This window comes from Cherax quadricarinatus, chromosome 6 (genome assembly GCF_038502225.1).
Source record: "Cherax quadricarinatus isolate ZL_2023a chromosome 6, ASM3850222v1, whole genome shotgun sequence".
Lineage (NCBI taxonomy): Eukaryota > Metazoa > Arthropoda > Malacostraca > Decapoda > Parastacidae > Cherax > Cherax quadricarinatus.
The window spans coordinates 12,482,403-12,509,697 of NC_091297.1; the positions used below are offsets into that span (position 1 = coordinate 12,482,403).

General features: G+C 41.7%; 1 protein-coding gene across 1 annotated transcript in view; it reads right to left on the bottom strand.

Moving 5' to 3' along the window:
* LOC138851327 (putative aminopeptidase W07G4.4) overlaps positions 1 to 26,397 on the bottom strand; it is a 67,547-nt gene extending 41,150 nt beyond the window's left edge. Inside the window, exon 1 of the mRNA XM_070080355.1 lies at positions 26,193 to 26,397. Within this exon, the coding sequence (XP_069936456.1) occupies positions 26,193 to 26,212 (20 nt within the window). The 5' untranslated portion in view covers positions 26,213 to 26,397. The remainder of the gene's footprint in view (positions 1 to 26,192) is intronic.
* Positions 26,398 to 27,295: the final 898 nt, after the last annotated feature.

Here is a 27,295-nt window from a genome sequence, read left to right on the forward strand (position 1 = left end):
TTAAGATAAGAATCCAGATCTACATGAAGCATTTAACTCAAGTGATGTATTGAATTAATAACTAACACCAGTTCGGCTAACACACAGAATATTTCATGTTCCTACACACTATGTATTGTATATACAGCACTGTAACAATACTATATGTACACTTTATTGTTGTAATACCTTATTTCAAAACTATACATTGGCTCCTGATACATACAACTGTAGTTATTTGACCCAAAATACAATTGCTCATAATACCATACTATCCAAAAGGCCTGGAAAGCACAGCTTTTAGGCAGAACAGTTTATAAAAAAAAAAGCAGCTATTTTTTGGTACCAAAAAAAGAAACGGTAATAGCTTACTACTGCCAACTGGCCAATTTTAGTCTACAATTACAGTATGAATTATAAAATATCAAGTTGGAAATAACCCAAGCTTACCTCCACCATGGTTATATATTTTGTGCTACCTCACTACTATAAATCTTGTTCATTATAAAATATTTTGGCTACCTCACTTTAGTAATAAGGTAAAACAATGAGTAATTAAAATTTACCACTCCATAACCTATGTCTAGTTTTAAGTAGTCTGTAAGCACTAGGATTAGTCTGCCCATAATACCCTGGCATATTACTGGCTTTCTTTGTACTTAATAACACTTTATAAAATGTAAATCACACATTGTAACCTTAGCAATGAAATAAAATTTGTTTGTTTATTTGTTTATGGTATTGAGCTGGCACATGACCCGACTGAATACTAAGCATTTATTGGATGAGATGTGCTGCACAACCCAAATATAAGAACTATTTTTTGCTAATATCTCCCAAAGTAACACAACAAATACCTATTCCATTATGTACATAAGTTGTAGTTATGTACTGTTGAGGTTAATGCTACAAGCTAAGCCAATGATTAAATGGTGGACTGTTAAGGGATTTAGCTTGACAGACAGCTATCGCCTACACAGCCGTCCCTGCAGGCGATGTCTTGAGAAGCTGTCGTATGCACTTCCTCATGGGCTGGAATTTAAAATCATGAGTGAGTAATTACCCCTAAGGGGTGTTATGTCAGTATTTTTCATTACTGAATACTGACTGGATCCATTGAATCCTATACTCATGTGGACTCAAAAGTCTGCACCTCACTGCTGACTATAGGATGATTTCCAACTCCCTGTGACACAAGGACAAGAACTGCGCAGTCCCCAATATGAACAGACAGTTGGAAACTCACCTTGCTCTTGTAGCGTGAGCATGGTGTTATAGACACCTTCGACAGGTATAGGTGACTTGATAGAAACCGAAGTGTCCTTGGATGTCCACGCCTTCCACAGTTTAGGAATACGTACACTGGTACACTATGTTCCCGGTGTCAATGTGCCCCTCAGTAGGGTTATAAGCAATCTAACTAAGACGCCTCTCGCCTCCCTTCGCTTCCCGACACACAAAAGAAGTGCCGATAAAGCATATTTCCCCTGCTTGCCAAACTTCCACTAGGAAGCATTGCAGAATGCTTAATTCTTGCTGTCTGGTCATACACAAAAATGTACACTATCTTTACCATGGTAATAAAGTGGGTGCAGGATTTTCCTTAATTTTCCTGCTAAGGTAAGAGATTGATTGTCTCTTATTAAAATACACTACTTGCAACACTGGTCTCTTGCTGTATTGTATATACAGCACTGTAACAATACTATATGTACACTTTATTGTTGTAATACCTTATTTCAAAACTATACATTGGCTCCTGATACATACAACTGTAGTTATTTGACCCAAAATACAATTGCTCATAATACCATACTATCCAAAAGGCCTGGAAAGCACAGCTTTTAGGCAGAACAAGAGTAATATTGTACAGTTTATAAAAAAAAAAGCAGCTATTTTTTGGTACCAAAAAAAGAAACGGTAATAGCTTACTACTGCCAACTGGCCAATTTTAGTCTACAATTACAGTATGAATTATAAAATATCAAGTTGGAAATAACCCAAGCTTACCTCCACCATGGTTATATATTTTGTGCTACCTCACTACTATAAATCTTGTTCATTATAAAATATTTTGGCTACCTCACTTTAGTAATAAGGTAAAACAATGAGTAATTAAAATTTACCACTCCATAACCTATGTCTAGTTTTAAGTAGTCTGTAAGCACTAGGATTAGTCTGCCCATAATACCCTGGCATATTACTGGCTTTCTCTGTACTTAATAACACTTTATAAAATGTAAATCACACATTGTAACCTTAGCAATGAAATAAAATTTGTTTGTTTATTTGTTTATGGTATTGAGCTGGCACATGACCCGACTGAATACTAAGCATTTATTGGATGAGATGTGCTGCACAACCCAAATATAAGAACTATTTTTTGCTAACATCTCCCAAAGTAACACAACAAATACCTATTCCATTATGTACATAAGTTGTAGTTATGTACTGTTGAGGTTAATGCTACAAGCTAAGCCAATGATTAAATGGTGGACTGTTAAGGGATTTAGCTTGACAGACAGCTATCGCCTACACAGCTGTCCCTGCAGGCGATGTCTTGAGAAGCTGTCGTATGCACTTCCTCATGGGCTGGAATTTAAAATCATGAGTGAGTAATTACCCCTAAGGGGTGTTATGTCAGTATTTTTCATTACTGAATACTGACTGGATCCATTGAATCCTATACTCATGTGGACTCAAAAGTCTGCACCTCACTGCTGACTATAGGATGATTTCCAACTCCCTGTGACACAAGGACAAGAACTGCGCAGTCCCCAATATGAACAGACAGTTGGAAACTCACCTTGCTCTTGTAGCGTGAGCATGGTGTTATAGACACCTTCGACAGGTATAGGTGACTTGATAGAAACCGAAGTGTCCTTGGATGTCCACGCCTTCCACAGTTTAGGAATACGTACACTGGTACACTATGTTCCCGGTGTCAATGTGCCCCTCAGTAGGGTTATAAGCAATCTAACTAAGACGCCTCTCGCCTCCCTTCGCTTCCCGACACACAAAAGAAGTGCCGATAAAGCATATTTCCCCTGCTTGCCAAACTTCCACTAGGAAGCATTGCAGAATGCTTAATTCTTGCTGTCTGGTCATACACAAAAATGTACACTATCTTTACCATGGTAATAAAGTGGGTGCAGGATTTTCCTTAATTTTCCTGCTAAGGTAAGAGATTGATTGTCTCTTATTAAAATACACTACTTGCAACACTGGTCTCTTGCAAAGAACCGCATGACTGTGACACATGCTCGTACTGCATCTGGGATCATTTACTCAATGTAGCAGTAAACAAGATGCTTGCCCCTTCTGAGAGGGCTGGGCCCCTCAGGGCTGGAGGGCTGAAAGGGCTGAAGGGGGCTGATACCCCCCCTCCTGGAAAAAATTTCTCCACACTGGGGGGCGGCGGAGGTTCGCTGCAGGTGAACTATTCATCACTTAACATTAATTTGATTTTCTCACTCTCCACCACTGCTGCTTGTCTTTTCTGAACAGCTTTAGTCTGTGTGGTTTCTGGAGAATCACTAATTTTGTTTTGCAACACTGTGAAATGCTAACAGCACTAGTTTATTTATTGTCCACTTATTCACTACACCTTTACTCAAAACATAACTGTCCGGATGATTCCATTTGCATTAGGATATGTGGTCACAATTTTTCCAAGCGGCCATTGGGACCTCGGACCATCGTTGTCAATACGTGTAATCACTATGTCTCCAGGTCTTAAGGACTTATGATTTTCAGGAACACCAGCTCCAAAGAAGTGTTCTCTCAGTGAGGCGAGATAGTCTTCTCGCCAAATTCTCTCCCAGCGTTCAATCACTTTATTAAGGTGTTTGAATTTATGCCTGAGTTGCTCAGGTTCGAAGTAAGTAGGATCCTCTATGATTTCTTTAACATTCATGGGAGGAACAGATTTGAGCCTTCTGCCATGGAGCAAATGAGATGAACTTAACACTTCTATATTGTCCAGATCATCGGTAACATAAGTTAGAGGTCTGTTGTTGACTCTATTTTCTATTTCAGTCACAACTGTATGAAATTCTTCTAAGTCGATTGTCTGACGATGAAGTCTTCCTTAAACAACGTTTTACAATGCCGATCATTCTTTCATAAAATCCACCGTGCCATGGAGATTTAGGAGGAATGTATCTCCAATGACAACTGCATTGATTCAGCATCTGTTGTACTTCTGGATGATCAAAGATCTTGTTTATATAAGCAGCACCAGCAACAAAGTTTGTTGCATTTTCTGAAATCATCAGTCTGGGATATGTCCTTCTGGCTGCAAACCTTCTGAATAATTTGATAAAGGTTTCAGCAGACATGTCAGTGGCTACTTCTAGATGTACTGCTCTAGTCATAGCACAGGTGAACAAACAGATGCACACCTTGATGGGAACTTTGTCAATTGTTTTGGTTAAAATTACTGGTCCAGTGTAATCTACACCTGTCACCTCAAATGAAGTGACATGACAAACTCTTTCAGAGGGATATGGAGGTGGACCTGGATACTGACATACTCGCATATCGTAGTGACGGCAAGTAATACAGTCCCTTATGTGTTTTTTTCACATTTTGTCGACCTTGAGGTAAACAGTAGGATTGTCATATATGACAAAGTGTGTCAGCTACCCCACCATGTAACACGTTACTGTGGGCATTTTGAGCAATCAGTTTTGTTAGCCAATGATTCTTGGGGATCAATATTGGATTTATGGCTTCTTTAGGTAGTGAAGAATTATGAAATCTTCCTCAACATCTTATTATCTTTTCTGAGTCAAGATAAGTCCTAAAGAATTAATCATAACAGGTTTCTTTGGGGGATTTATCTTGTATTTCCAGAAATTTATATTCTGTAGAGAAAACATCTTTCTGTATTAGTTTCACCCAGTATTTAATGGGTTCAAGATATTCATAATTAGGTTTTATTCCTTTAATGAATTTAAAGACAAGAGCTGTAACTCTTAAGAGTTTACCCAAAGATGAGTATTTAGATCCATCAATGACTATTTCTGTTGTGTCTGAAGTATCTACACAGATTATTTCTGCTGTGTTCAAGCAAACTGTTTTTTCTGGCATAACGTGAGCTTTTTTTGCTGAGGCCAGTTATTTTCATTAGAGAGCCAGTTCGGTCCGTGGAGCCATAATTTATTATCCACAAATTTCTTGAGTGGGACACCACGTGACAACATGTCAGCTGGATTCTCTTGGGTAGAGACGTGGAGAAAGAGATAATCTCTCTGCATCTCTCTTATTTCTGCTACTCTATTCTGTATATAGACCAACTTACTCTTATTATTTCTTAACCACTGGAGAACTGCTTCATTATCACTCCAGATCACGGTTTTTTCAAAAGTGAGATGATCAAGTACTTTGTTGACATAGACAGCTAATTTTGCTGTCAGTTCCAATTGTGGTATTCTGACCTTCAAGGGTGCTACCCTGGCCTTTGAAATAATTAGTGTACTTCCTTTAGCACTGCTCATGTAAGCTACAGCGCCATAACCTCTGGTTGATGCATCACAGAACACATGTAATGTGTACTTGTTTCCCTCTTGACCTATTTGTCTGGGAAATTGAATTTGATGAAGTTGTTTGAACTCCTTGGATATTTCATCCCATGCTTGTCTCATTTCTAGAGGCAAGTTCACATCCCATCTGATTTTGAGCTTCCATGCATCTTGCATAAGTATTTTACCTTTTATGGTAATTGGTGAGATGACTAGAGGATCAAAACATTGTGATACCTCTGACAGTAAACTACGTTCGGTGAGTGTACTCCATGTTTTATTGTTTATCCTTTTGAGACTCAAAGTATCTTCCTGTGTGTTCCAATTAAGTCCCAGCATATTGTTGCAATCAGGAATTTCAGCTTCAGGGAAATCTTCTTTGATAAGTTCCCTTAATTGCTTTGAATTAGTATTCCACATTCTTAGAGGCATACAGTGGACCCCCGGTACACAAATAACCCGCACATAAAAGAGAGAAGCTTATGACGACGTTTTGGTCCGACTTGGACCATTGACAAAGTCACACTAACCAGAGGTGGAGCAGGACGGCTATATATAGGCAGGAAGAGGTGGTGGTAGTAGTAGTAGTAGTGGTACAAGAATTGTATATAATACCGACAAGATGAAATTAAGACATATGCACAACACCCGGGCATCCCCATCGTAGACGTTTCGCCATCCAGCCAGCCACTGGATGGCGAAACGTCCACAATAAAGACAACCAGACGCCGCACATGTGTCTTAATTTCATCAGTAGTTGTAGTAGTAGTAGATGAAGAAGAGGTAGTAGTAGTGGTAGTGGTAGAAGTGGGAAATAAGGATGACGAGCCAGTCAAATACAAAGGAAGGGGAGCACTGCAAGAGAGCTAGATGCCCACAGAGGGAGAGCAAGCGCACAGAGGTGCGTGAAAGGGGAAGTGGTGAAATAAATGAAGAAGGAACAGAAACACGAGACAGGAGAGAGAAAGACAACCCAGAGGAGAAAAGGAAAGAGGAAAGGGGAAGAGGAAGAAGAAAAATAAAAAGAAAAAATGAGGATTCAGGTTAAGTCACGGGTGTTCTGAAGTTTGGAGCATTTTACAATGTAGTGGGAGAGGAAGGCATCTACAGAGACGAAGCCAGGGCTAAGGTTCATACAAGGAAAGTTGTGTATTAGAGAGGATTCAACTAGACGGCGACTGTTCGAGTTGGAAGTAGGGAAGACAGTTTTAGCAGAAGACCAGTCAATAGGATGGCTATGATATCTGACGTGACAGAAAAGAGCATTGTTAGTGTCGGTAAGCCTAACACTATTTTTGTGCTCCCTAAGTCTGTCAGAAAGAGATTGACCAGTTTCTCCGAAGTATTGAAGAGGACAGGAGGAGCAAGAAATAGAGTAGACACCAGGAACATCTGTAGAGGGAGGAGAGGCATGAACGAGATTAGTGCAAAGAGTGTTAGTCTGGCGGAAGGTAAGCTTGATGTCTAAGGGACGGAGAGAATTGTTGAGATTAGAAAGACCGGAAATGTAGGGAAGGCAGAGGATAGAAGAGTTCCCATGAGTAGAGAGTTTGGGAGAGAAGAAATTGCATTTAGCACGTGAGAGGGCAGAGTCTATGAAATGGGAAGGGTAGCCAAGACGGGAGAACGAATTATGAATAGTGGAAATTTCTGCTGGAAGGAACTGAGGATCACAGATGCGGAGGGCACGAAGAAAGAGGGAGATAAGAACACTTTTCTTGACAGGGGAAGCATGATAGGAAAAGTAGTGAATGTACATGCCACTGTGCATAGGTTTACGGTAAACGGAAAAGGAAAAACCTGTATCTGAGCGGTGGACATGGACATCAAGGAAAGGAAGCAAGGAATTAGATTCCCATTCAGCTTTAAACTTAATGGAAGGGGCAAGATTATTAAGAGCTTCAAGAAAAGGTTGGAAGAGACTGGAGTCGAGGCCACAGAGCAAAGATGTCATCCACATAGCGGAGCCAGAGTGAAGGTTGCACATCGAGGGTAGGAAGAAGAACAGTCTTGAAGTATTCCATGTAAAGATTAGCAAGGACAGGAGAGAGAGGAGAGCCCATAGCGACACCGAAGGTTTGAGAATAATATTTCCCTTGGAAGGAAAAGGAGTTAGAGTCCACACAGAGGCGGATCAGATCAAGAAAGACATCAGTGGGGATAGGGAGATGAAGAAACCCTTCATGGGCCTTCTCTCTAAGGAAATCAAGGACATCATCAAGAGGGACATTGGTTATCGGCCGCAATCTGTTCCTGAAGGTCAGCTGATAACCGAAATGGCCGATAACCGAATTAATATTTCCCATAAGAATTAATGAAAATAAAATTAATTCGTTCCCAACAAAAATATTCACAAAAGAAAAATAATTTTTTTTTACAATTATGTAAGTATTACATACATTTATTGAAGGCTAATGCTGGCTTCTAGAAGATAGGGAGGAGGAAATAGGGAGGAGCTAGTGCTTGGAAGGGGAATCCCCCTCCATGAAGACTTTAGGCAGTAATGCCTTCTCTGGGGTTACTTCCCTTCTCTGTCTTTTAATGCCACTAGAACCAGCTTGAGAGTCACTGGACCCCGTCTCACAAAATAACTGTCCAGAGTGCTCTGTTTCTGTCATCTCTTTAAGATTTCCCTGAAGTGGGACAGGGTTTTGTCACAAAACATGCTGCAGATATGCCTTGTTTCAGCTTTGTCAGGGTGGTGTTTCTCTACAAAAGCTTGCACCCTGGTCCACATTGCACACACCTCTTTAATCTCTGAAGAAGGCACCTCCTTCACTCCCTCTTCCTCCTCCTCTGAAGCAAGTTCCTCAGCTGCAGTCTGTTGCTGTTCAAGTTGAAGCTCTTGCAGCTCTTCAGTGGTAAGCTCTTCCCTGTGGTCCTCCACCAACTCTTCCACATCCTCACCACTCACCTCCAACCCCAAGGACTTCCCCAAAGACACAATAGAGTCCACAGGGTCGGCAGGGTCAGGGTCACGGTGAGTCTCAAACCCTTCAAAATCCCTCTCTTGGACACAATCTGGCCACAGTTTTCTCCAAGCAGAGTTCAAAGTCCTGGAAGTCACTCCCTCCCAAGCCTTACCTATAAGGCTTATGCAATGGAGAATAGTGAAGTGATTCCTCCAGAACTGTCTTAGGGTCAACTGAGTGTCCGAGGTCACTTCAAAGCACTTTTGAAACACTGCTTTTGTGTAGAGTTTTTTGAAGTTAGAAATGACCTGCTGGTCCATGGGCTGGAGGAGAGAAGTGGTGTTAGGAGGAAAGAACTTCACTTTTATAAAATTGAAGTCCCTAAACACTTGGTCTTCCAAGTCTGGAGGATGTGCAGGAGCATTGTCCATTAACAGGAGGCACTTGAGTGGCAATTTCTTTTCCAGGAGGTATTTTTTCACACTTGGGCCAAACACATCAATAACCCACTCTTTGAAAATTTGCCTTGTGACCCATGCCTTATGATTAGCTTTCCACATCACACACAATCTATTCCTCATGACATTGTTTTTCTTAAACACTCTGGGATTTTCTGAGTGATACACAAGTAAAGGCTTCACTTTGAAATCCCCACTAACATTACCACACAACAAAAGAGTAAGCCTGTCTTTTATAGGCTTGTGTCCTGGCAGTGCCTTTTTCTCCTGGGTAATGTAGGTCCTCTTTGGCATTTTCTTCCAAAACAGGCCTGTTTCGTCACAACTGAAAACTTGTCGGGGTTCGAATCCTTCAGCCTTTACATAGTCCTGGAATTTGTGAACATACTGTTCAGCTGCACATTTGTCAGAACTTGCAGCCTCACCATGCCTTAAAACACTGTGTATGCCACTACGCTTCTTAAATCTATCAAATCATCCTTTGCTGGCCCTAAATTCACAAAATGCAGCACTTGTTCCAGGCATTTTCTTTGCAAGATCCTCATGCAACTGCTTTGCCTTCTCACAAATAGTTAACTCCACTACACTGTCTCCCACTAAATCTTTTTCCTTAATCCACAACAATAATAACTTTTCCATCTCTTCCATTATTGGTGTCCTTTGTTTAGTTAGAAAAGCTACTCCTTTTGCAACATTAGCATCTTTGATTTGTTCTTTCTTTGCCAGGATGGATGTAATTGTTGATTTATTCTTGAAGTACATCCTGGCAAGTTCCATCACCTTCATACCACTCTCAAACTTTTCGATCACTTCACGCTTAAATTCCATGGCGTTTCTCACTTTCTTTACCACAGGAACTTTACTATTAACTTTCTTTGGAGCCATGGTTACTTATTTCACAGTTGCACTGCAAGAAAAACCACTAAAAACAATGGTAAACAAGTGAAATGTTTGGATGTATGAGCAGAAGCCTCCTCAGCCACCGAGAGACAAAGCCAAACTGAAGCGCAAGCTGCCCCAGCCGGTGGATGGACGCATCCAAAACCGCCAATAACCGAGTGAACGGCCGATAACCAGGCGCCTAAAAACCTGCAGATAACCAAGTTGGCCGATAACCAAACCGGCCGATAACCAGGGGTCCACTGTATTTGCTTCTTTCATCTCCTTGTTAGCTTCTCTGCATAAGGATTTCAAATCCTCCTCTTCATTCACAGTACCTTGAAGATTGTCCATACAGAAATTTTTCTTTAAGACTTCTTTGAAGGGACTTTCAGATTTCTTCAAATGTGTATTTAGAGTAGCTTCTAGCAAGAATAGGGAGGATGTTGCACCAAATAATGCTGATTTGAAACGATAAGTTTTCACAGGACTTTGAGGATCATGTGGATTTTCAGGCCACAAGAATCGAGTATAATCTCTATCTATTTCTTGTAGTCCTACTCTTAAGAAAGCTTTGGAAATATCAGCCGTGTAGGCATATGGGTTTGTGCGAAATTTCACAAACACGTCTCCAAGCTTCTCAGTAAGTGAGGGTCCGGTCATCAGACAATCATTAAGACTTGCTACATCTTTATTTGCATGTGCGCTGCAATTATATACAACACGTAGTGGAGTGGTTTCTGGCTAGGTCATATGTCTGTTTACCAGAATTTTGGAAAAAACCAGCTATATCTAACTGTACTTTGGCATAGGGTTGTTTATTCAGTTTCAGCAACACTGTTCTTCTTATGAAGGACCTTTGTGAGCCTTGATCAAATAGTGTTAGCACATTGATTTTGTGTAATTTATTAGATAACTCGAGCTATTGGGAGAGCAGTCGCTCTAAACTCATCTCTCCCATTCAATGCTGTTGCTTGCTGACTTCCTGATTCTGTGGAAGTCTTCTGCTGTTCAGCAAAAGTATTTGGGCATAATGCTGTATGATGTATAACCTTACATTTAACCCTTTGAGGGTCGACAGGCCCTCTCCGAGACTCGTTCTCAGGGTCGGCCAAATTTAAAAAAAAAAAAAAAAAATTTTCTTATGAAAAAATAGAGAATCTTTTCCCGATCATAATGACACCAAAAATATGAAATTTGATGGAAAACTTACGGAATTATGCTCTCGCGAAGTTAGCGGTCTCGGCGATGTTTACGGATCGGCGATTTTGCCCACTTTGAGCCCCATTTTCAGCCAGTTCCACTGTACTAGTCGACAAAAAACATGAATATTTCGCTAGAACTCCATATTTTCTATTGAATGAGTGCAAGAAACCACCCATTTACCAATTTCAACTATCCAGTTCAGTGGTCAGAATTTAGCAATTTTGCCAATTTCACACAAATTTCAAAAGATGCCAATTTCCGAATAGGGTCCAAAACAAACAAGAAATACATTCCTGGCACTAAAATGACATTTCCTCTGTTCATTAGTCACGTCTCAAGGCCCCTCTTATATTCTTTTGCTTTCCACTTTGAATTTTTATTCTCACAAAAAATAGAAGATTTACTGTTATGCAGACTACTGCATTAGTGTAAAAAATGGTATGAATTATATTGGCGCACTTGCAAAAGAATATTAGACTCACCAGTTGACGTGTATTGGACGCTTGGCATGATTTGAACTTTGGTAAAAATCGAACATTTCTGCTACTTTGAGCTCAATTTCAAGGTACTTTTCATTGTAAAACCAGTCAAAATCATCTCAATTTCTATGATATGCCTTCCATTCTATAAAATGAGACCAAGAAAACTAGAATACAACAATAAATACCATACGAAAATACAGTGCAAAGTCACTGTTTTATTCCAAAAAAACGGTCAAAGTTTTTTTTTCTCATTATGCACTGTGTGCTGCAGGACTTTTTTTTATACTGTGCACACTGACCACATAGACCCATTCTTTCATATGGAGGCCTACCAGCTTTCTCCCACTAGATTTGAGGGCGCTAGAATTTAGGCGTACTAGTACGTCAAAAACCCTGGGTCGTAAGCCGTACTAGTACGTCCGAAACCCTCAAAGGGTTAAAACACTTCTTCAGTGAGCATTTACTTTCCTTGTGTTCACCTAAACATTTGGTGCACCTTTTCAACTGATGAGAACGTTGTTTATGTGCCTCCATTGATGTGTATTGACTATAATACTGTGCCCAATGTGTTCCATCACAAAGTACACATTTTGGAGTATGTTTATGTGTGACAGTCTGTTTACTGTCTGTTGTATTCACAGCTTGATAAATGCTTACATGGGATTTCCCATTATGTGATTTAGTGGGAGTAGGTATACTCTTTTTATACCGAGTTGAAGGTTTATTTTTTTTTTTTTTTTTTTTTTTTTATCACACCGGCCGATTCCCACCAAGGCAGGGTGGCCCGAAAAAGAAAAACTTTCACCATCATTCACTCCATCACTGTCTTGCCAGAAGGGTGCTTTACACTACAGTTTTTAAACTGCAACATTAACACCCCTCCTTCAGAGTGCAGGCACTGTACTTCCCATCTCCAGGACTCAAGTCCGGCCTGCCGGTTTCCCTGAATCCCTTCATAAATGTTACTTTGCTCACACTCCAACAGCACGTCAAGTATTAAAAACCATTTGTCTCCATTCACTCCTATCAAACACGCTCACGCATGCCTGCTGGAAGTCCAAGCCCCTCGCACACAAAACCTCCTTTACCCCCTCCCTCCAACCCTTCCTAGGCCGACCCCTACCCCGCCTTCCTTCCACTACAGACTGATACACTCTTGAAGTCATTCTGTTTCGCTCCATTCTCTCTACATGTCCGAACCACCTCAACAACCCTTCCTCAGCCCTCTGGACAACAGTTTTGGTAATCCCGCACCTCCTCCTAACTTCCAAACTACGAATTCTCTGCATTATATTCACACCACACATTGCCCTCAGACATGACATCTCCACTGCCTCCAGCCTTCTCCTCGCTGCAACATTCATCACCCACGCTTCACACCCATATAAGAGCGTTGGTAAAACTATACTCTCATACATTCCCCTCTTTGCCTCCAAGGACAAAGTTCTTTGTCTCCACAGACTCCTAAGTGCACCACTCACTCTTTTTCCCTCATCAATTCTATGATTCACCTCATCTTTCATAGACCCATCCGCTGACACGTCCACTCCCAAATATCTGAATACGTTCACCTCCTCCATACTCTCTCCCTCCAATCTGATATTCAATCTTTCATCACCTAATCTTTTTGTTATCCTCATAACCTTACTCTTTCCTGTATTCACCTTTAATTTTCTTCTTATGCACACCCTACCAAATTCATCCACCAATCTCTGCAACTTCTCTTCAGAATCTCCCAAGAGCACAGTGTCATCAGCAAAGAGCAGCTGTGACAACTCCCACTTTGTGTGTGATTCTTTATCTTTTAACTCCACGCCTCTTGCCAAGACCCTCGCATTTACTTCTCTTACAACCCCATCTATAAATATATTAAACAACCACGGTGACATCACACATCCTTGTCTAAGGCCTACTTTTACTGGGAAAAAATTTCCCTCTTTCCTACATACTCTAACTTGAGCCTCACTATCCTCGTAAAAACTCTTCACTGCTTTCAGTAACCTACCTCCTACACCATACACTTGCAACATCTGCCACATTGCCCCCCTATCCACCCTGTCATACGCCTTTTCCAAATCCATAAATGCCACAAAGACCTCTTTAGCCTTATCTAAATACTGTTCACTTATATGTTTCACTGTAAACACCTGGTCCACACACCCCCTACCTTTCCTAAAGCCTCCTTGTTCATCTGCTATCCTATTCTCCGTCTTACTCTTAATTCTTTCAATTATAACTCTACCATACACTTTACCAGGTACACTCAACAGACTTATCCCCCTATAATTTTTGCACTCTCTTTTATCCCCTTTGCCTTTATACAAAGGAACTATGCATGCTCTCTGCCAATCCCTAGGTACCTTACCCTCTTCCATACATTTATTAAATAATTGCACCAACCACTCCAAAACTATATCCCCACCTGCTTTTAACATTTCTATCTTTATCCCATCAATCCCGGCTGCCTTACCCCCACAGGATTTGTGAATGTTTCATCTTGTCTCATTGCTTGCATGCAAGAAACTATTGCTTGTAAACCATTGCTAATTTCTTCATAAGTGAAACAGCGTTTATTGAACATAATAATTAATCGTTTGATAGTTTGTGGTGACAACTTATCCAGTACAATACCAGTGATAAACCAATCACATTGCTGTAGGTCATATTTAGCACCTAGAGATCTGAGACTATTGTTTAATGTGATCCTGAATGACTGTAAGTCTGAAAAACAATGTTTGGGTGGCTTCAAGCTTGATATTGAGACTGCATGTCTAACCCTGGCCTTGTCAGCATCAAAGTACGTGTTTGTCTGCTAAGACACGTAAGGCTATGTGATAATTGCCTTTAACCACAGGAAATGACTTAATCAGTTCATAGGGTTCTCCCTTCACAAGACATTTAAGATAAATGAACTTAGCAATCTCATCTATGTCAGTTCATGAATGTACTATGGATTGAAAATCACTAATGAATTCTTTGTAAATATGACCTTGGAAAATAGGCAATGACAAAATAGGTAAGCTTGGTAATGGGACACCTGTTGTGCCAGGTGTTGTTGCAGGTGTTTGACCACTAGTTACAATAGGTCTCTGTGAGTTTTACAGCAGATAGCCTGTACTCCTGTCCACCTTAATTGTTGATCACTAAAAGTATCCAAAACATTTTTAATTTCATCCTCAGATGGATTTGATTCTAGGAATTCACTTTCATATTTTGCTTGGAGCACTGCTGAGTCACCATAAATAACATTATACACTTTATTCGCTAAACATCTATATAAATGTCACTGTATAACTGTATATCACACGTGTATATTTCTTACACATATATGAATGTCACTGTTAATATATATGAAAACTTACACTTTATATATAGTTTCCTTTAATATAACAGTTAAATCTATAAGAGACAAACATAAACACACACTCATCTCTTAATTTCTGTCTATAAACATTATAAACACTGTGTGTATATACACTCATCCCAAACTGCACATCATCTGGCTTGATGCATGAGCTTGAGAGTCAGTGGGTGTCTTGAGTGCCATCCCCCATTTTCTGTTGGGTGTTGGGTGAGTCAGCCTCTGGGGGACTCTGGGTGAGCATCTCCTATTTTCTATTGGTTGCCCATTCTCTGTGAATGAGCCTGGAGAGACTCATTTATTCTGATTTATATTGTAAAAACACTAGTTTTACAGCTTTTTTCGAAGGACCTTGGCTCATAATTTGTTTGTACACTGTAGTACAACATATTTGGACCACAATGTGGCCTTCATCCGGTTCGAAGGACCAACTTGTTGAGGTTAATGATACAAGCTAAGCCAAATATCAAATAGTGGACTGTTAAGGGACTAAGCTTGACAGACAGCTATTGCCTACACAGCTGTCCCTGCAGGTGATGTCTTGAGTTGTTGTTGTATGCACTTCCTCATGGGCTGGAATTTAAAATCATGAGTAATTACCCCTAGGGGGTGTTATGTCAGTATTTTTCATTACTGAATACTGACTGGATCCATCAAATCCTATACTCATTTGTGTGGACTAAAAAGTCTGCACCTCACTGCTGACTGTAGGATGATTTCCAACTCCCTGTGACACAAGGAGACAAGAACTGCGCAGTTCCCCCATATGAACAGACAGTTGGGAACCTACCTTGCTCTTGTAGCAAGAGCATGGTGTTATAGACACCTTCGACAGGTATATACCTGGAGAGAGGTCCGGGGGTCAACACCCCCGGTTGATCAGAGCCTGATCAACCAGGCTGTTACTGCTGGCTGCACGCAATCCAACATACAAGCCACAGCCTGGCTGGTCAGGTACCAACTTTAGGTGCTTGTCTAGTGCCAGCTTGAAGACTGCCAGGGGTCTATTGGTAATTCCCCTTATGTATGCTAGGAGGCAGTTGAACAGTCTCGGGCCCCTGACACTTATTGTATTGTCTCTTAACGCGCAAGTGACACCCCTGCTTTTCATTGGGGGGATGTTGCATCGTCTGCCAAGTCTTTTGCTTTCATTGTGAGTGATTTTCGTGTGCAAGTTCGGTACTAGTCCCTCTAGGATTTTCCAGGTATATATAATCATGTATCTCTCCCGCCTGCATTCCAGGGAATACAGGTTCAGGAACTTTAAGCACTCCCAGTAATTGAGGTGTTTTATTTCCATTATGCGCGCTGTGAAGGTTCTCTGTACATTTTCTAGGTCAGCAATTTCACCTGTCTTGAAAGGTGCTGTTAGTGTGCAGCAATATTCCAGCCTAGATAGAACAAGTGACCTGAAGAGTGTCATCATGGGCTTGGCATCCCTAGTTTTGAAGATTCTCATTATCCATCCTGTCATTTTTCTAGCAGCTGCAATTGATATAATGTTATGGTCCTTGAAGGTGAGATCCTCCGACATGATCACTCCCAGGTCTTTGACGTTGGTTTTTCGCTCTATTTTGTGGCCCGAATTTGCTTTGTACTCTGATGAAGTTTTAATTTCCTCGTGTTTACCATATCGGAGTAATTGAAATTTCTCATCGTTGAACTTCATATTGTTTTCTGCAGCCCACTGAAAGATTTGGTTATGTCTGCCTGGAGCCTTGCAGTGTCTGCAATGGAAGACACTGTCATGCAGATTCGGGTGTCATCTGCAAAGGAAGACACGGTGCTGTGGCTGACATCATTGTCTATGTCAGATATGAGGATGAGAAACAAGATGGGAGCGAGTACTGTGCCTTGTGGAACAGAGCTTTTCACAGTAGCCACCTTGGACTTTACTCTGTTGACTACTACTCTTTGTGTTCTGTTTGTGAGGAAATTATAGATCCATCGACCAACTTTTCCTGTTATTCCTTTAGCACACGTTTTGTGCGCTATTACGCCATGGTCACACTTGTCGAAGGCTTTTGCAAAGTCTATATATATTACATCTGCATTCTTTTTGTCTTCTAGTGCATCTAGGACTTTGTCGTAGTGATCCAATATTTGAGACAGACAGGAGCGACCTGCTCTACACCCATGTTGCCCTGGGTTGTGTAACTGATGGGTTTCTAGATGGGTGGCGATCTTGCGTCTTAGGACCCTTTCAAAGATTTTTATGATATGGGATGTTAGTGCTATGGGTCTGTAGTTCTTTACTATTGCCTTACTGCCCACTTTGTGGAGTGGGGCTATGTCTGTTGTTTTTAGTAGCTGTGGGACGACCCCCGTGTCCATGCTCCCTCTTCATAGGATGGTAAAAGCTCATGATAGGGGCTTCTTGCAGTTCTTGATGAACACGGAGTTCCACGAGTCTGGCCCTGGGGCAGAGTGCATGGGCATGTTATTTATCGCCTGTTCAAAGTCATTTGGCATCAGGATAACATCTGATAGGCTTGTGTTAACCAAATTCTGTCTCTGTCATAAAAAATTCATTTTGATCTTCGACTCTCAGTCTGGTTAGCGGCTTGCTAAAAACTGAGTCATATTGGGACTTGAGTAGCTCACTCATTTCCTTGCTGTCATCTGTGTAGGACCCATCTTGTTTAAGTAGGGGCCCAATACTGGACGTTGTTCTCGACTTTGATTTGGCATAGGAAAAGAAATACTTTGGGTTTCTTTCGATTTCATTTATGGCTTTTAGTTCTTCCCGCGATTCCTGACTCCTATAAGATTCCTTTAGCTTAAGTTCGATGTTTGCTATTTCTCTGACCAGTGACTCCCTACGCATTTGATATATTGGCCTCTTTTAGCCGCTCTGTTATTCTTTTTCGTTGCCTGTAAAGGGAGCGCCTGTCTCTTTCTATTTTACATCTACTCCTCCTTTTTCTTAAAGGAATAAGCCTTGAGCATACATCGAGTGCCACCGAGTCTATCTGTTCTAGGCATAAGTTGGGGGTCTGTGTTGCTTAGTCTATCTTCCCAGCTTATATCGGTTAGGACTTGGTTTACTTGGTCCCACTTTATGTTCTTGTTATTGAAGTTGAATTTGGTGAAGGCTCCCTCATGACTAATCTCATTATGTAAGTCTGGGGCTCTGCGCATACATGTCTGAACGTCAATTATGTTGTGATCTGAGTATATTGTTTTTGATATGGTGACATTTCGTATCAGATCATCATTGTTAGTAAAGATGAAGTCTAGTGTATTCTCCAGTCTAGTAGGCTCTATTATTTACTGGTTTAAGTTGAATTTTGTGCAGAGATTTAAAAGCTCATGTGTGTGTGAGTTTTTGTCAGAGCTGCCTCCTGGTGTTATCACTGCAACAACATTATTTGCTATATTCCTCCATTTTAGGTGCCTTAAGTTGAAATCCCCCAGGAGCAAGATGTTGGGGGCAGGAGCTGGAAGATTTTCCAGACAGTGGTCAATTTTTAACAGCTGTTCCTGGAATTGCTGGGACGTTGCATCCGGAGGCTTGATAGAAGCTGAAGTAATGGGAAATAATGAAATAATGGGGGCAAATTCCTAGGCTTATACCTTGACAACAACCTGAATTTCAGCACCCATATCCAGCATATAACCAAAAAAGTATCCAAAACGGTTGGGATCCTCTCCAAGATACGATACTACGTGCCGCAAAATGCCCTTCTCACACTATACCACTCACTTATTTATCCATACCTCACCTATGCTATTTGTGCTTGGGGATCAACTGCAGCAACACACCTAAAGCCAATAATAACCCAACAAAAAGCTGCAGTAAGAATAATCACTAAATCCCATCCCTGGCAACACACCCCCCACTCTTCATAGACTTAAACTTACTCCCAGTTCAGTACATCCACACTTACTACTGTGCAATCTACATCTACAGGGCCTTAAACTCTAATATCAACCTTGACCTAAAACGCTTTCTTGATAGTTGTGACAGAACCCACAGGCATAACACCAGACACAAACATCTCTACGACATTCCCCGTGTCCGACTAAACCTTTACAAAAATTCAATGTATGTCAAAGGCCCTAAAATCTGGAATACCCTACCTGAGAACTCTAGAACTGCAGACACATTCATCACCTTCAAAACTACCATTAGAAAACATCTTATCTCCCTGATACACCCCGTCAACTAACTACACGAATACCACCTGGTGGTTCACACTTACACTCACTCACTCATTTGACCATAAACAGAAATATTAATCTCAATCTTAAAATAATGAATCCTGTGATACTCCAATACTGAAACTATGTACTGTGCCAAAACAAAAGCATTCACATTGCTAAACTCACAAACTAGTATTTAGTCACTTAGCCATAATACCAACTTACCTCATAATTTGTAATATTTTACAATTAAGAATAAAACTAAGTCTGCCCGAAATGCCTAGCCATGCTAAGTGTTCTAGTGGTACACTCTGTAATCACTATTTTACTACATGTAAACCACACAATAACCAAATTTCTGTAAACTCAGCATTGTAATCCTTATAGAGAATAAACTTTGAATTGAATTGAAGTATCCTTGGATGACCACGCCTTCCACAGTTTAGGAATACGTACACTGGTACACTATGTTCCACAAGGTCTGTCTATTATAATGTCACTAAAGAAGCTGATCACACTTCTCTGTAAGTGTTTATTGAGATACTTTATGCACAAAAACACGCAGATCAGTGTTCTTTGTTCATTATCCCGGCATCAATGTGCCCCTCAGTAAGGTTATAAGCAATATAAGACGCCTCTTGCCTCCCTTCGCTTCCCAATACACAAAAGAAGTGCCGATAAAGCATATTTCCCCTGCTTACCAAACTTCCACTATGAAGCAATGCAGAATGCTTAATTCTTGCTGTTTAGTCATACACAAGAATGTACACTATCTTTACCATGGTAATAAAGTGGGGCAGATTTTCCTTAATTTTCCTGCTAAGGTAAAGAGATTGATTGTCTCTTATTAAAATACACTACTTGCAACACTGGTCTCTTGCAAAGAACCGCATGACTTTGACACACGCTCGTACTGCATCTGGGATCAATTCAAATTCAAATTCAAAGTTTATTCTCTATAAGGATTACAATGCTGAGTTTACAGAATTTGGTTATTGTATTGTTTACATGTAGTAAAATAATAATTACAGAGTGTACCACTAGAACACCTAGCATGGCTAGGCATTTCGGGCAGACTTAAATTAAATCTTAAGTTTAAAATATTACAAAATTATGAGATAAGTTGGTATTATGGCTAAGTGACTAAATACTAGTTTGTGAGTTTAGCAATGTGAATGCTTTTGTTTTGGCATTATACATAGTTTCAGTATTGGAGTATCACAGGCCAACTTATGACTAGCTAAGATTCATTATTTTGAGATTGAGATTGATATTTCTGTTTATGGTCAAATGGGTGAGTGAGTGTAAGTGTTAACCACCAGGTGGTATTCGTGTAATTAGTTGACAGGGTGTATCAGGGAGATAAGATGTTTTCTGATGGTAGTTTTGAAGGTGATGAATGTGTCTGCAGTTTTAGAATTTTCAGATAGGGTGTTCCAGATTTTAGGGCCTTTGACATACATTGAATTTTTGTTAGGGTTTAGTCGGACACGGGGAATGTCATAGAGATGTTTGTGTCTGGTATTGTGCCTGTGGGTTCTGTCGCAACTATCAAGAAAGCATTTTAGGTCAAGGTTAATATTGGAATTTAAGGTCCTGTAGATGTAGATTGCACAGTAGTAAGTGTGGATGTACTGAACAGGGAGTAAGTTTAGATCTATGAAGAGTGGGGGGGGCGTGTTGCCAGGGATGGGATTTAGTGATTATTCTTACTGCGGCTTTTTGTTGGGTTATTATTGGCTTTAGGTGTGTTGCTGCAGTTGAACCCCAAGCACATATAGCATAGGTGAGGTATGGATAAATAAGTGAATGGTATAGTGTGAAAAGGGCAGTTTGCGGCACGTAGTATCGTATCATGGAGAGGATCCCAACCGTTTTAGATACTTTTTTGGTTATGTGTTGGATATGGGTGCTGAAGTTCAGGTTGTTGTCGAGGTATAGGCCTAGGAATTTGCCCTCATTATGCCTGGCAATTAGAGTGTTGTCAATCTTAATGTTAATTTGCGCATCTCCTGCTCTGCTACCAAACATAATGTAGTAGGTTTTGTCAGTGTTAAGCGTAAGTTTATTGACTGTCATCCACGTCGATATTTTGATCAGCTCCTCATTAACAATGGTGTTGAGGGTGGCAAGATTAGGGTGAGAGATGACATAAGTTGTGTCGTCAGCAAAGAGAATGGGGTTCAGGTGTTGAGATACGTTTGGAAGATCATTGATGTATATGAGGAAGAGCAGGGGACCAAGGACACTTCCCTGCGGAACTCCAGTATCAAGTGGCTGTGTTGTTGATGCTGTGTCTTTAATGGTGACATACTGATACCTATTAGTAAGGTAAGATTTGAAATATGCAAGCGCATGGCCTCTTATACCATAATGGTCAAGTTTGTGGAGTAGGATGCCGTGGTCTACTGTGTCAAAAGCTTTTCTTAGGTCAATAAAAATTCCTAGTGGATATTCCTTATTTTCCAATGCTGTGTAAAGCAGATCTAGCATTTTTATGATTGCATCGTTAGTGCTTTTATTTTTCCTGAATCCAAATTGGCAGGGGTTGAGTATGTTTTGTGCCGTTATAAATGAATATAGTCTCCTGTGCACGAGTTTCTCAAAGATTTTGGATAGAAATGGTAAGTTTGATATTGGCCTATAGTTGTTTAAATCTGTAGGGCCACCACCTTTATGTATTGGTGTAACCCTTGCCGTCTTGAGTAGTTTCGGGAAGGTGCTAGTTTCTAGTGACTTGTTAAAAAGTAATGAGATAGCATGCAACAGGACATGGGCCGCTCTCTTGTACAATAATGGTGGGACGTGAGACAGATTCCCTGAGTTATTTTTAAGTGACTTTATAATCTCGGTGACTTCCATGGGCTCAGTTGGAGCAAGATAGAAGGAATTTGGGAAATTCCCATCTAGGTAGTCCCCGGCATGGGCATTGGTGCGTGGGATTTTATTGGCGAGATTAGAACCTATGGTTGAGAAGAAGTCGTTTATCTTGTTAGCTGTGTTAGTGGGATGCAGTGGTGTTTCATTAGGTTTAGTTAGGGCAATATTCTTGTTTTTTTTCAGTTTTTGGGTCCCTAGAATCTGAGAGAGTGTTTTCCATGTCTTTTTTATATCTCCTCTTGTGTCAGTGAATCTACTGGAGTAGTATAGTTGTTTGGCTTTCTTTATTACTTTGGTGAGGACTGATGAATAGTGTTTAAGAATATCTTTGTGTATTAAGCCCTGTCTATATTGCTTTTCATATTGGTGTTTCTTATCAATGGATTTCAGAATGGTGCTGGTTAGCCATGGGCAACCAAGCCGTTTGTTTGTGATCTGTTTCATTTTTATAGGACAATGTTTGTTGTATAGTCTAAGTAATTTGTTAAGAAAAATGTCTGTCTAGTCGTTAATACCATTGGCCTTGGAGAATTCTGTAGGCCAGTCAACAGTCTCTAGGTCAGCTGTGAACTTCCTTATTGAGGCCTCATCATGGAGTCTAAATGAAACTTTGTTGTATTCAAGTGGTGGTTTACTAATGTTTGTCAAGAGAAAGGTAGGGTAGTGGTCAGTAGTGCTATCTGTGATTATCCCTGATTTAAGGGTGGCTAGTATATTGGTCCATATGTGGTCTATTATGGTTGCACTCGTTTCAGTGAGCCTGGTTGGTTTAGTTATTGTTGGTATGAGAAGTGTGTTGTTCATATTGTTGATGAAATCAGTTACAGGCTGATCATCTAGTAGGCCAAGGTTGATGTTGAAGTCTCCAGCTAAGAGAAGGTGGTGCTTATTCATTTGTCTGTTTGTTATTAGTGCTTTTAGTTTCTCACTGAAATTTGGGATGTTTGTGTGGGGTATCCGGTAAATGGCACCAATTGTTATAGGCGTCTTAAGGTTTTTTACAGTAAAATTAGCAAAAATGTATTCTCCATATTCATCACTAAAGCAAGTGATGCTAATACAAGATAATTGGTTAGAGTAATAGATTGCAATACTACCCCTAACTTGGTATGGTATGCAGTTATGGATTGCTGTGTATCCTGGTAGAGGGTAGATATCTATTATGTCCTGCTTAAGCCAGGTCTCAGTAAGAATAATGCAGGAGAAGGGTGTCTTTAGTGATTCAAGGAGTGCCAGGAGGTCATCATAGTGTTTGCTTAAGGACCTGATGTTGTAGTTAAGTACTCAGTGTAGCAGTAAACAAGGCTTTGCCCCTTCTGAGAGGGCTGGGCCCCTCAGGGCTGAAGAGGGCTGAAAGGGCTGAAGGGGGCTGATACCCCCTCCTGGAGAAAATTTCTCCATATGTACTGTACAAAGTAAACTAACATTTGAGTTCCACTGAGTTGCTGTTAGTAATTAGCCAAAGATATAACCAAAGCCTAATTAAATCTATACCTATATTAGATTAAATTCTAGGATGGATTACACTGAGTGTCCCTTGCCTTGTTTGGCAACACTCTTGCCTCACATACTGAGTGCCCGAGGTTCAATCCTCGACACAGGTGGAAACAATGGGCATGTTTCCTTACACCTGCTGTCCCTGTTCATCTAGTAGTAAGCAGGTACCTGGGTATTAGTCGACTGTTGTGGGTAGCATCCTGAGGGACAAGACTGAAGGACTACAATGGAAATAAGAAGCAAAGACTTTGTGTTATCCTGGGTGGCTAACCCTTCCTACCCTGGGTTATCATAGGTGGCTAACCTTTCCTACCCTGGGTTGTCCTGGGTGGCTAACCCTTCCTACCCTGAGTTATCCTGGGTGGCTAACCCTTCCTACCCTGGGTTATCCTGGGTGGCTAACTCTTCCTACCCTGGGTTATCCTAGGTGGCTAATCCTTCCTACCCTGAGTTATCCTGGGTGGCTAACCCTTCCTACCCTGAGTTATCCTGGGTGGCTAACCCTTCCTACCCTGAGTTATCCTAGGTGGCTAACCTTTCCTACCCTGGGTTATCTTGGGTGGCTAACCCTTCCTACCCTGGGTTATCCTGGGTGGCTAACCCTTCCTACCCTGGGTTATCCTGGGTGGCTAACTCTTCCTACCCTGGGTTATCATAGGTGGCTAACCTTTCCTACCCTGGGTTGTCCTGGGTGGCTAACCCTTCCTACCCTGAGTTATCCTGGGTGGCTAACCCTTCCTACCCTGAGTTATCCTAGGTGGCTAACCTTTCCTACCCTGGGTTATCTTGGGTGGCTAACCCTTCCTACCCTGGGTTATCCTGGGTGGCTAACCCTTCCTACCCTGGGTTATCCTGGGTGGCTAACTCTTCCTACCCTGGGTTATCCTAGGTGGCTAATCCTTCCTACCCTGAGTTATCCTGGGTGGCTAACCCTTCCTACCCTGAGTTATCCTGAGTGGCTAACCATTCCTACCCTGAGTTATCCTGGGTAGCTAACCCTTCCTACCCTGAGTTATCCTAGGTGGCTAACCTTTCCTACCCTGGGTTATCCTGGGTGGCTAACCCTTCCTACCCTGGGTTATCCTGGGTGGCTAATCCTTCCTACCCTGGGTTATCCTGGGTGGCTAACTCTTCCTACCCTGGGTTATCCTGGGTGGCTAATCCTTCCTACCCTGGGTTATCCTGGGTGGCTAACCCTTCCTACCCTGGGTTATCCTGGGTGCTTAACCCTTCCTACCCTGGGTTATCCTGGGTGGCTAACTCTTCCTACCCTGGGTTATCCTGGGTGGCTAACCCTTCCTACCCTGAGTTATCCTGGGTGGCTAACCCTTCCTACCCTGAGTTATCCTAGGTGGCTAACTTTTCCTACCCTGGGTTATCCTGGGTGGTTAATCCTTCCTACCCTGAGTTATCCTAGGTGGCTAACCTTTCCTACCCTGGGTTATCTTGGGTGGCTAACCCTTCTTACCCTGAGTTATCCTGGGTGGCTAACCCTCCCCTACTTAAGTGTCCCGTGGCCTGGTAGGCAATGCTCTTGCTTCACACACATAGTGTCTGCGGCTCGAGCCCCGGCAAGGGTGGAAACACTGGGTATGTATTCTTACACCTGCTGTCCCGTTCATCTAGGAAGCAAGTAGGCACAGTACCTGGGTGTTAGCTGACTGGTGTGGGTCACATCCTGGGGGACAAGACTGAGGACCCCAATGGAAATAAGACAGACAGTCCCTTGATGACACACTGCCTTTCTTGGGTTATCCTGGGTGGCTAACCCTCTGAGGTTAAAAATCCAAACAAAATCTTATTATATCCTTTACCTTGGGTTATCCTGGGTGGCTAACCCTCCCTACCCTGGGTGGCTTAACCCTCCCTACCCTGGGTTATCCTGGGTGGCTTAACCCTCGTTATCCTGGGTGGCTTAACCTTCCTTACCCTGGGTGGCTTGAACCTCCCTACCCTAGGTTATCCTGGGTGGCTTAACCCTCTGTACCCTGGGTTATTCTGGGTGGATTAACCCTCCCTACCCTATGTTATCCTGGATGGTTTAACCCTCCCTACCCTGGGTGGTTTAACCCTCCCTACCCTGGGTTATCCTGGGTGGCTTAACCTTCCCTGCCCTGGGTGGCTTAACTCTCCCTACCCTAGGTTATCCTGGGTGGCTTAACCCTCTGTACCCTGGGTTATTCTGGGTGGATTAACCCTCCCTACCCTATGTTATCCTGGATGGTTTAACCCTCCCTACCCTGGGTGGTTTAACCCTCCCTACCCTGGGTTATCCTGGGTGGCTTAACCTTCCCTGCCCTGGGTGGCTTAACTCTCCCTACCCTAGGTTATCCTGGGTTTCTTAACCCTCTGTACCCTGGGTTCTGGGTGGATTAACCCTCCTGGCTGAACATCCGGTGACGGGGTCAAGCAGTGTCGACGACCCTCATGACGCACCAATTAAGTTTATTCATGTATAGGTACACATAGTTACGTAAATTATCATACATAGAAGCATATACCTGCATGACACCATGTATACAAGACACCTTCATGACACCATGTTATGAAGTATTTCTTCAGTCAGAGAGTAGTCAGGAAGTGGAATAGCTTAGCAGGTGAGGTAGTGGAGGCAGGAACCATACACAGCTTTAATATGAGGTATGATAAAGCTTATGGAGCAGGGAGAGAGAGGACCTAGTAGCACTCAGTGAAGAGGCGGGGCCAGGAGCTGAATCTCGACCCCTGCAACCACAATTAGGTGAGTACGTACACAGACACGTGCATGACAGTACGTACACAGACACGTGCATGACAGTACGTACACAGACACCAGCATGACACCATGTACACAAACACACAAGAACAATAACATGTTGATCAAGTACCTTGCAGTGTGAGCGGTCATTCTGCACAATGAATAATGAGGAAGTGCTAGTGTACTGAGTGTTGTGTAGTGTGGACGTGGCTCCCTCACATTACTTTCTCACTCTCACTCCCAGCAGCTGTTGTTGACTCGTCTTGTTTAAGATGCTGAAGTTATCATCCAGCACCAGGGGCGTCGTAAGGGGCAGGGGCAGGGGGGGGGCGCCCCTGGTGACACCATTTAGGGGGTGACACCACACAGCCTCTGAAGAAGGTAACACTAATGACCAAAACAGTGCTGCAAAAACCTAAGAGAAGAATCCTTCGTTTCTATATAGCCTATTATAGGATTACACAGTATATATAGGCCTATATAGGGACAATCATTGATTTTAATGATGTGATGGATGATTTTGCAGGATTGAAGCCCCTCAAGGAAGGTTCCTTGATGTTGGTGAGGGGCTCTTGATTTAGGGAATTGGATCTGTGCTCCAGTTCCCCGAATTAAGCCTGAATGCCTTCCACATCCCCCCCCAGGCGCTGTATAATCCTCCGGGTTTAGCGCTTCCCCCTTGATTATAATAATAATAATAATGAGTTTATGTTTCCTCAATATTACTACGATTATTTATTTTATCATTAATAAAGTTCGGTTTATGGCCTTTAAACGTTCTCATTGTTAAACATTAGTCACTGGTCATGCAGCAGTGATGTAAATGGTCATGCAATGAAATAGCTGACCTCCATATCAACTGCGCCAGTGTTCAACGGGAAGACAACATGGCAGAAAACCTAATCAACAAAACTCCAAGGAAATGACAGGTCTGTAGGACTTTTTTCCTCGGTGCCTTAGTTTAATATCTTTATTATGAACCCCATACCCACCCTGTGGGCGGTAGTCAAAAGATTACAGAGGTACATAATGGGTCCAGGAACTGGACCCCAAAGTTATGATAGCTGAACTAGTTACAAAGGTAATGAACTCCAGGTAGATCTGGTCACAATCATGGCAAGTTACAAAGGTAATGAATCAGCCTCACTCCTATACATGGTTACAGTTAGTTAAGTGTCATGAACAAATTACAAAGTAATGAACCACTGATACGTCCACACCTGGTCACAATTG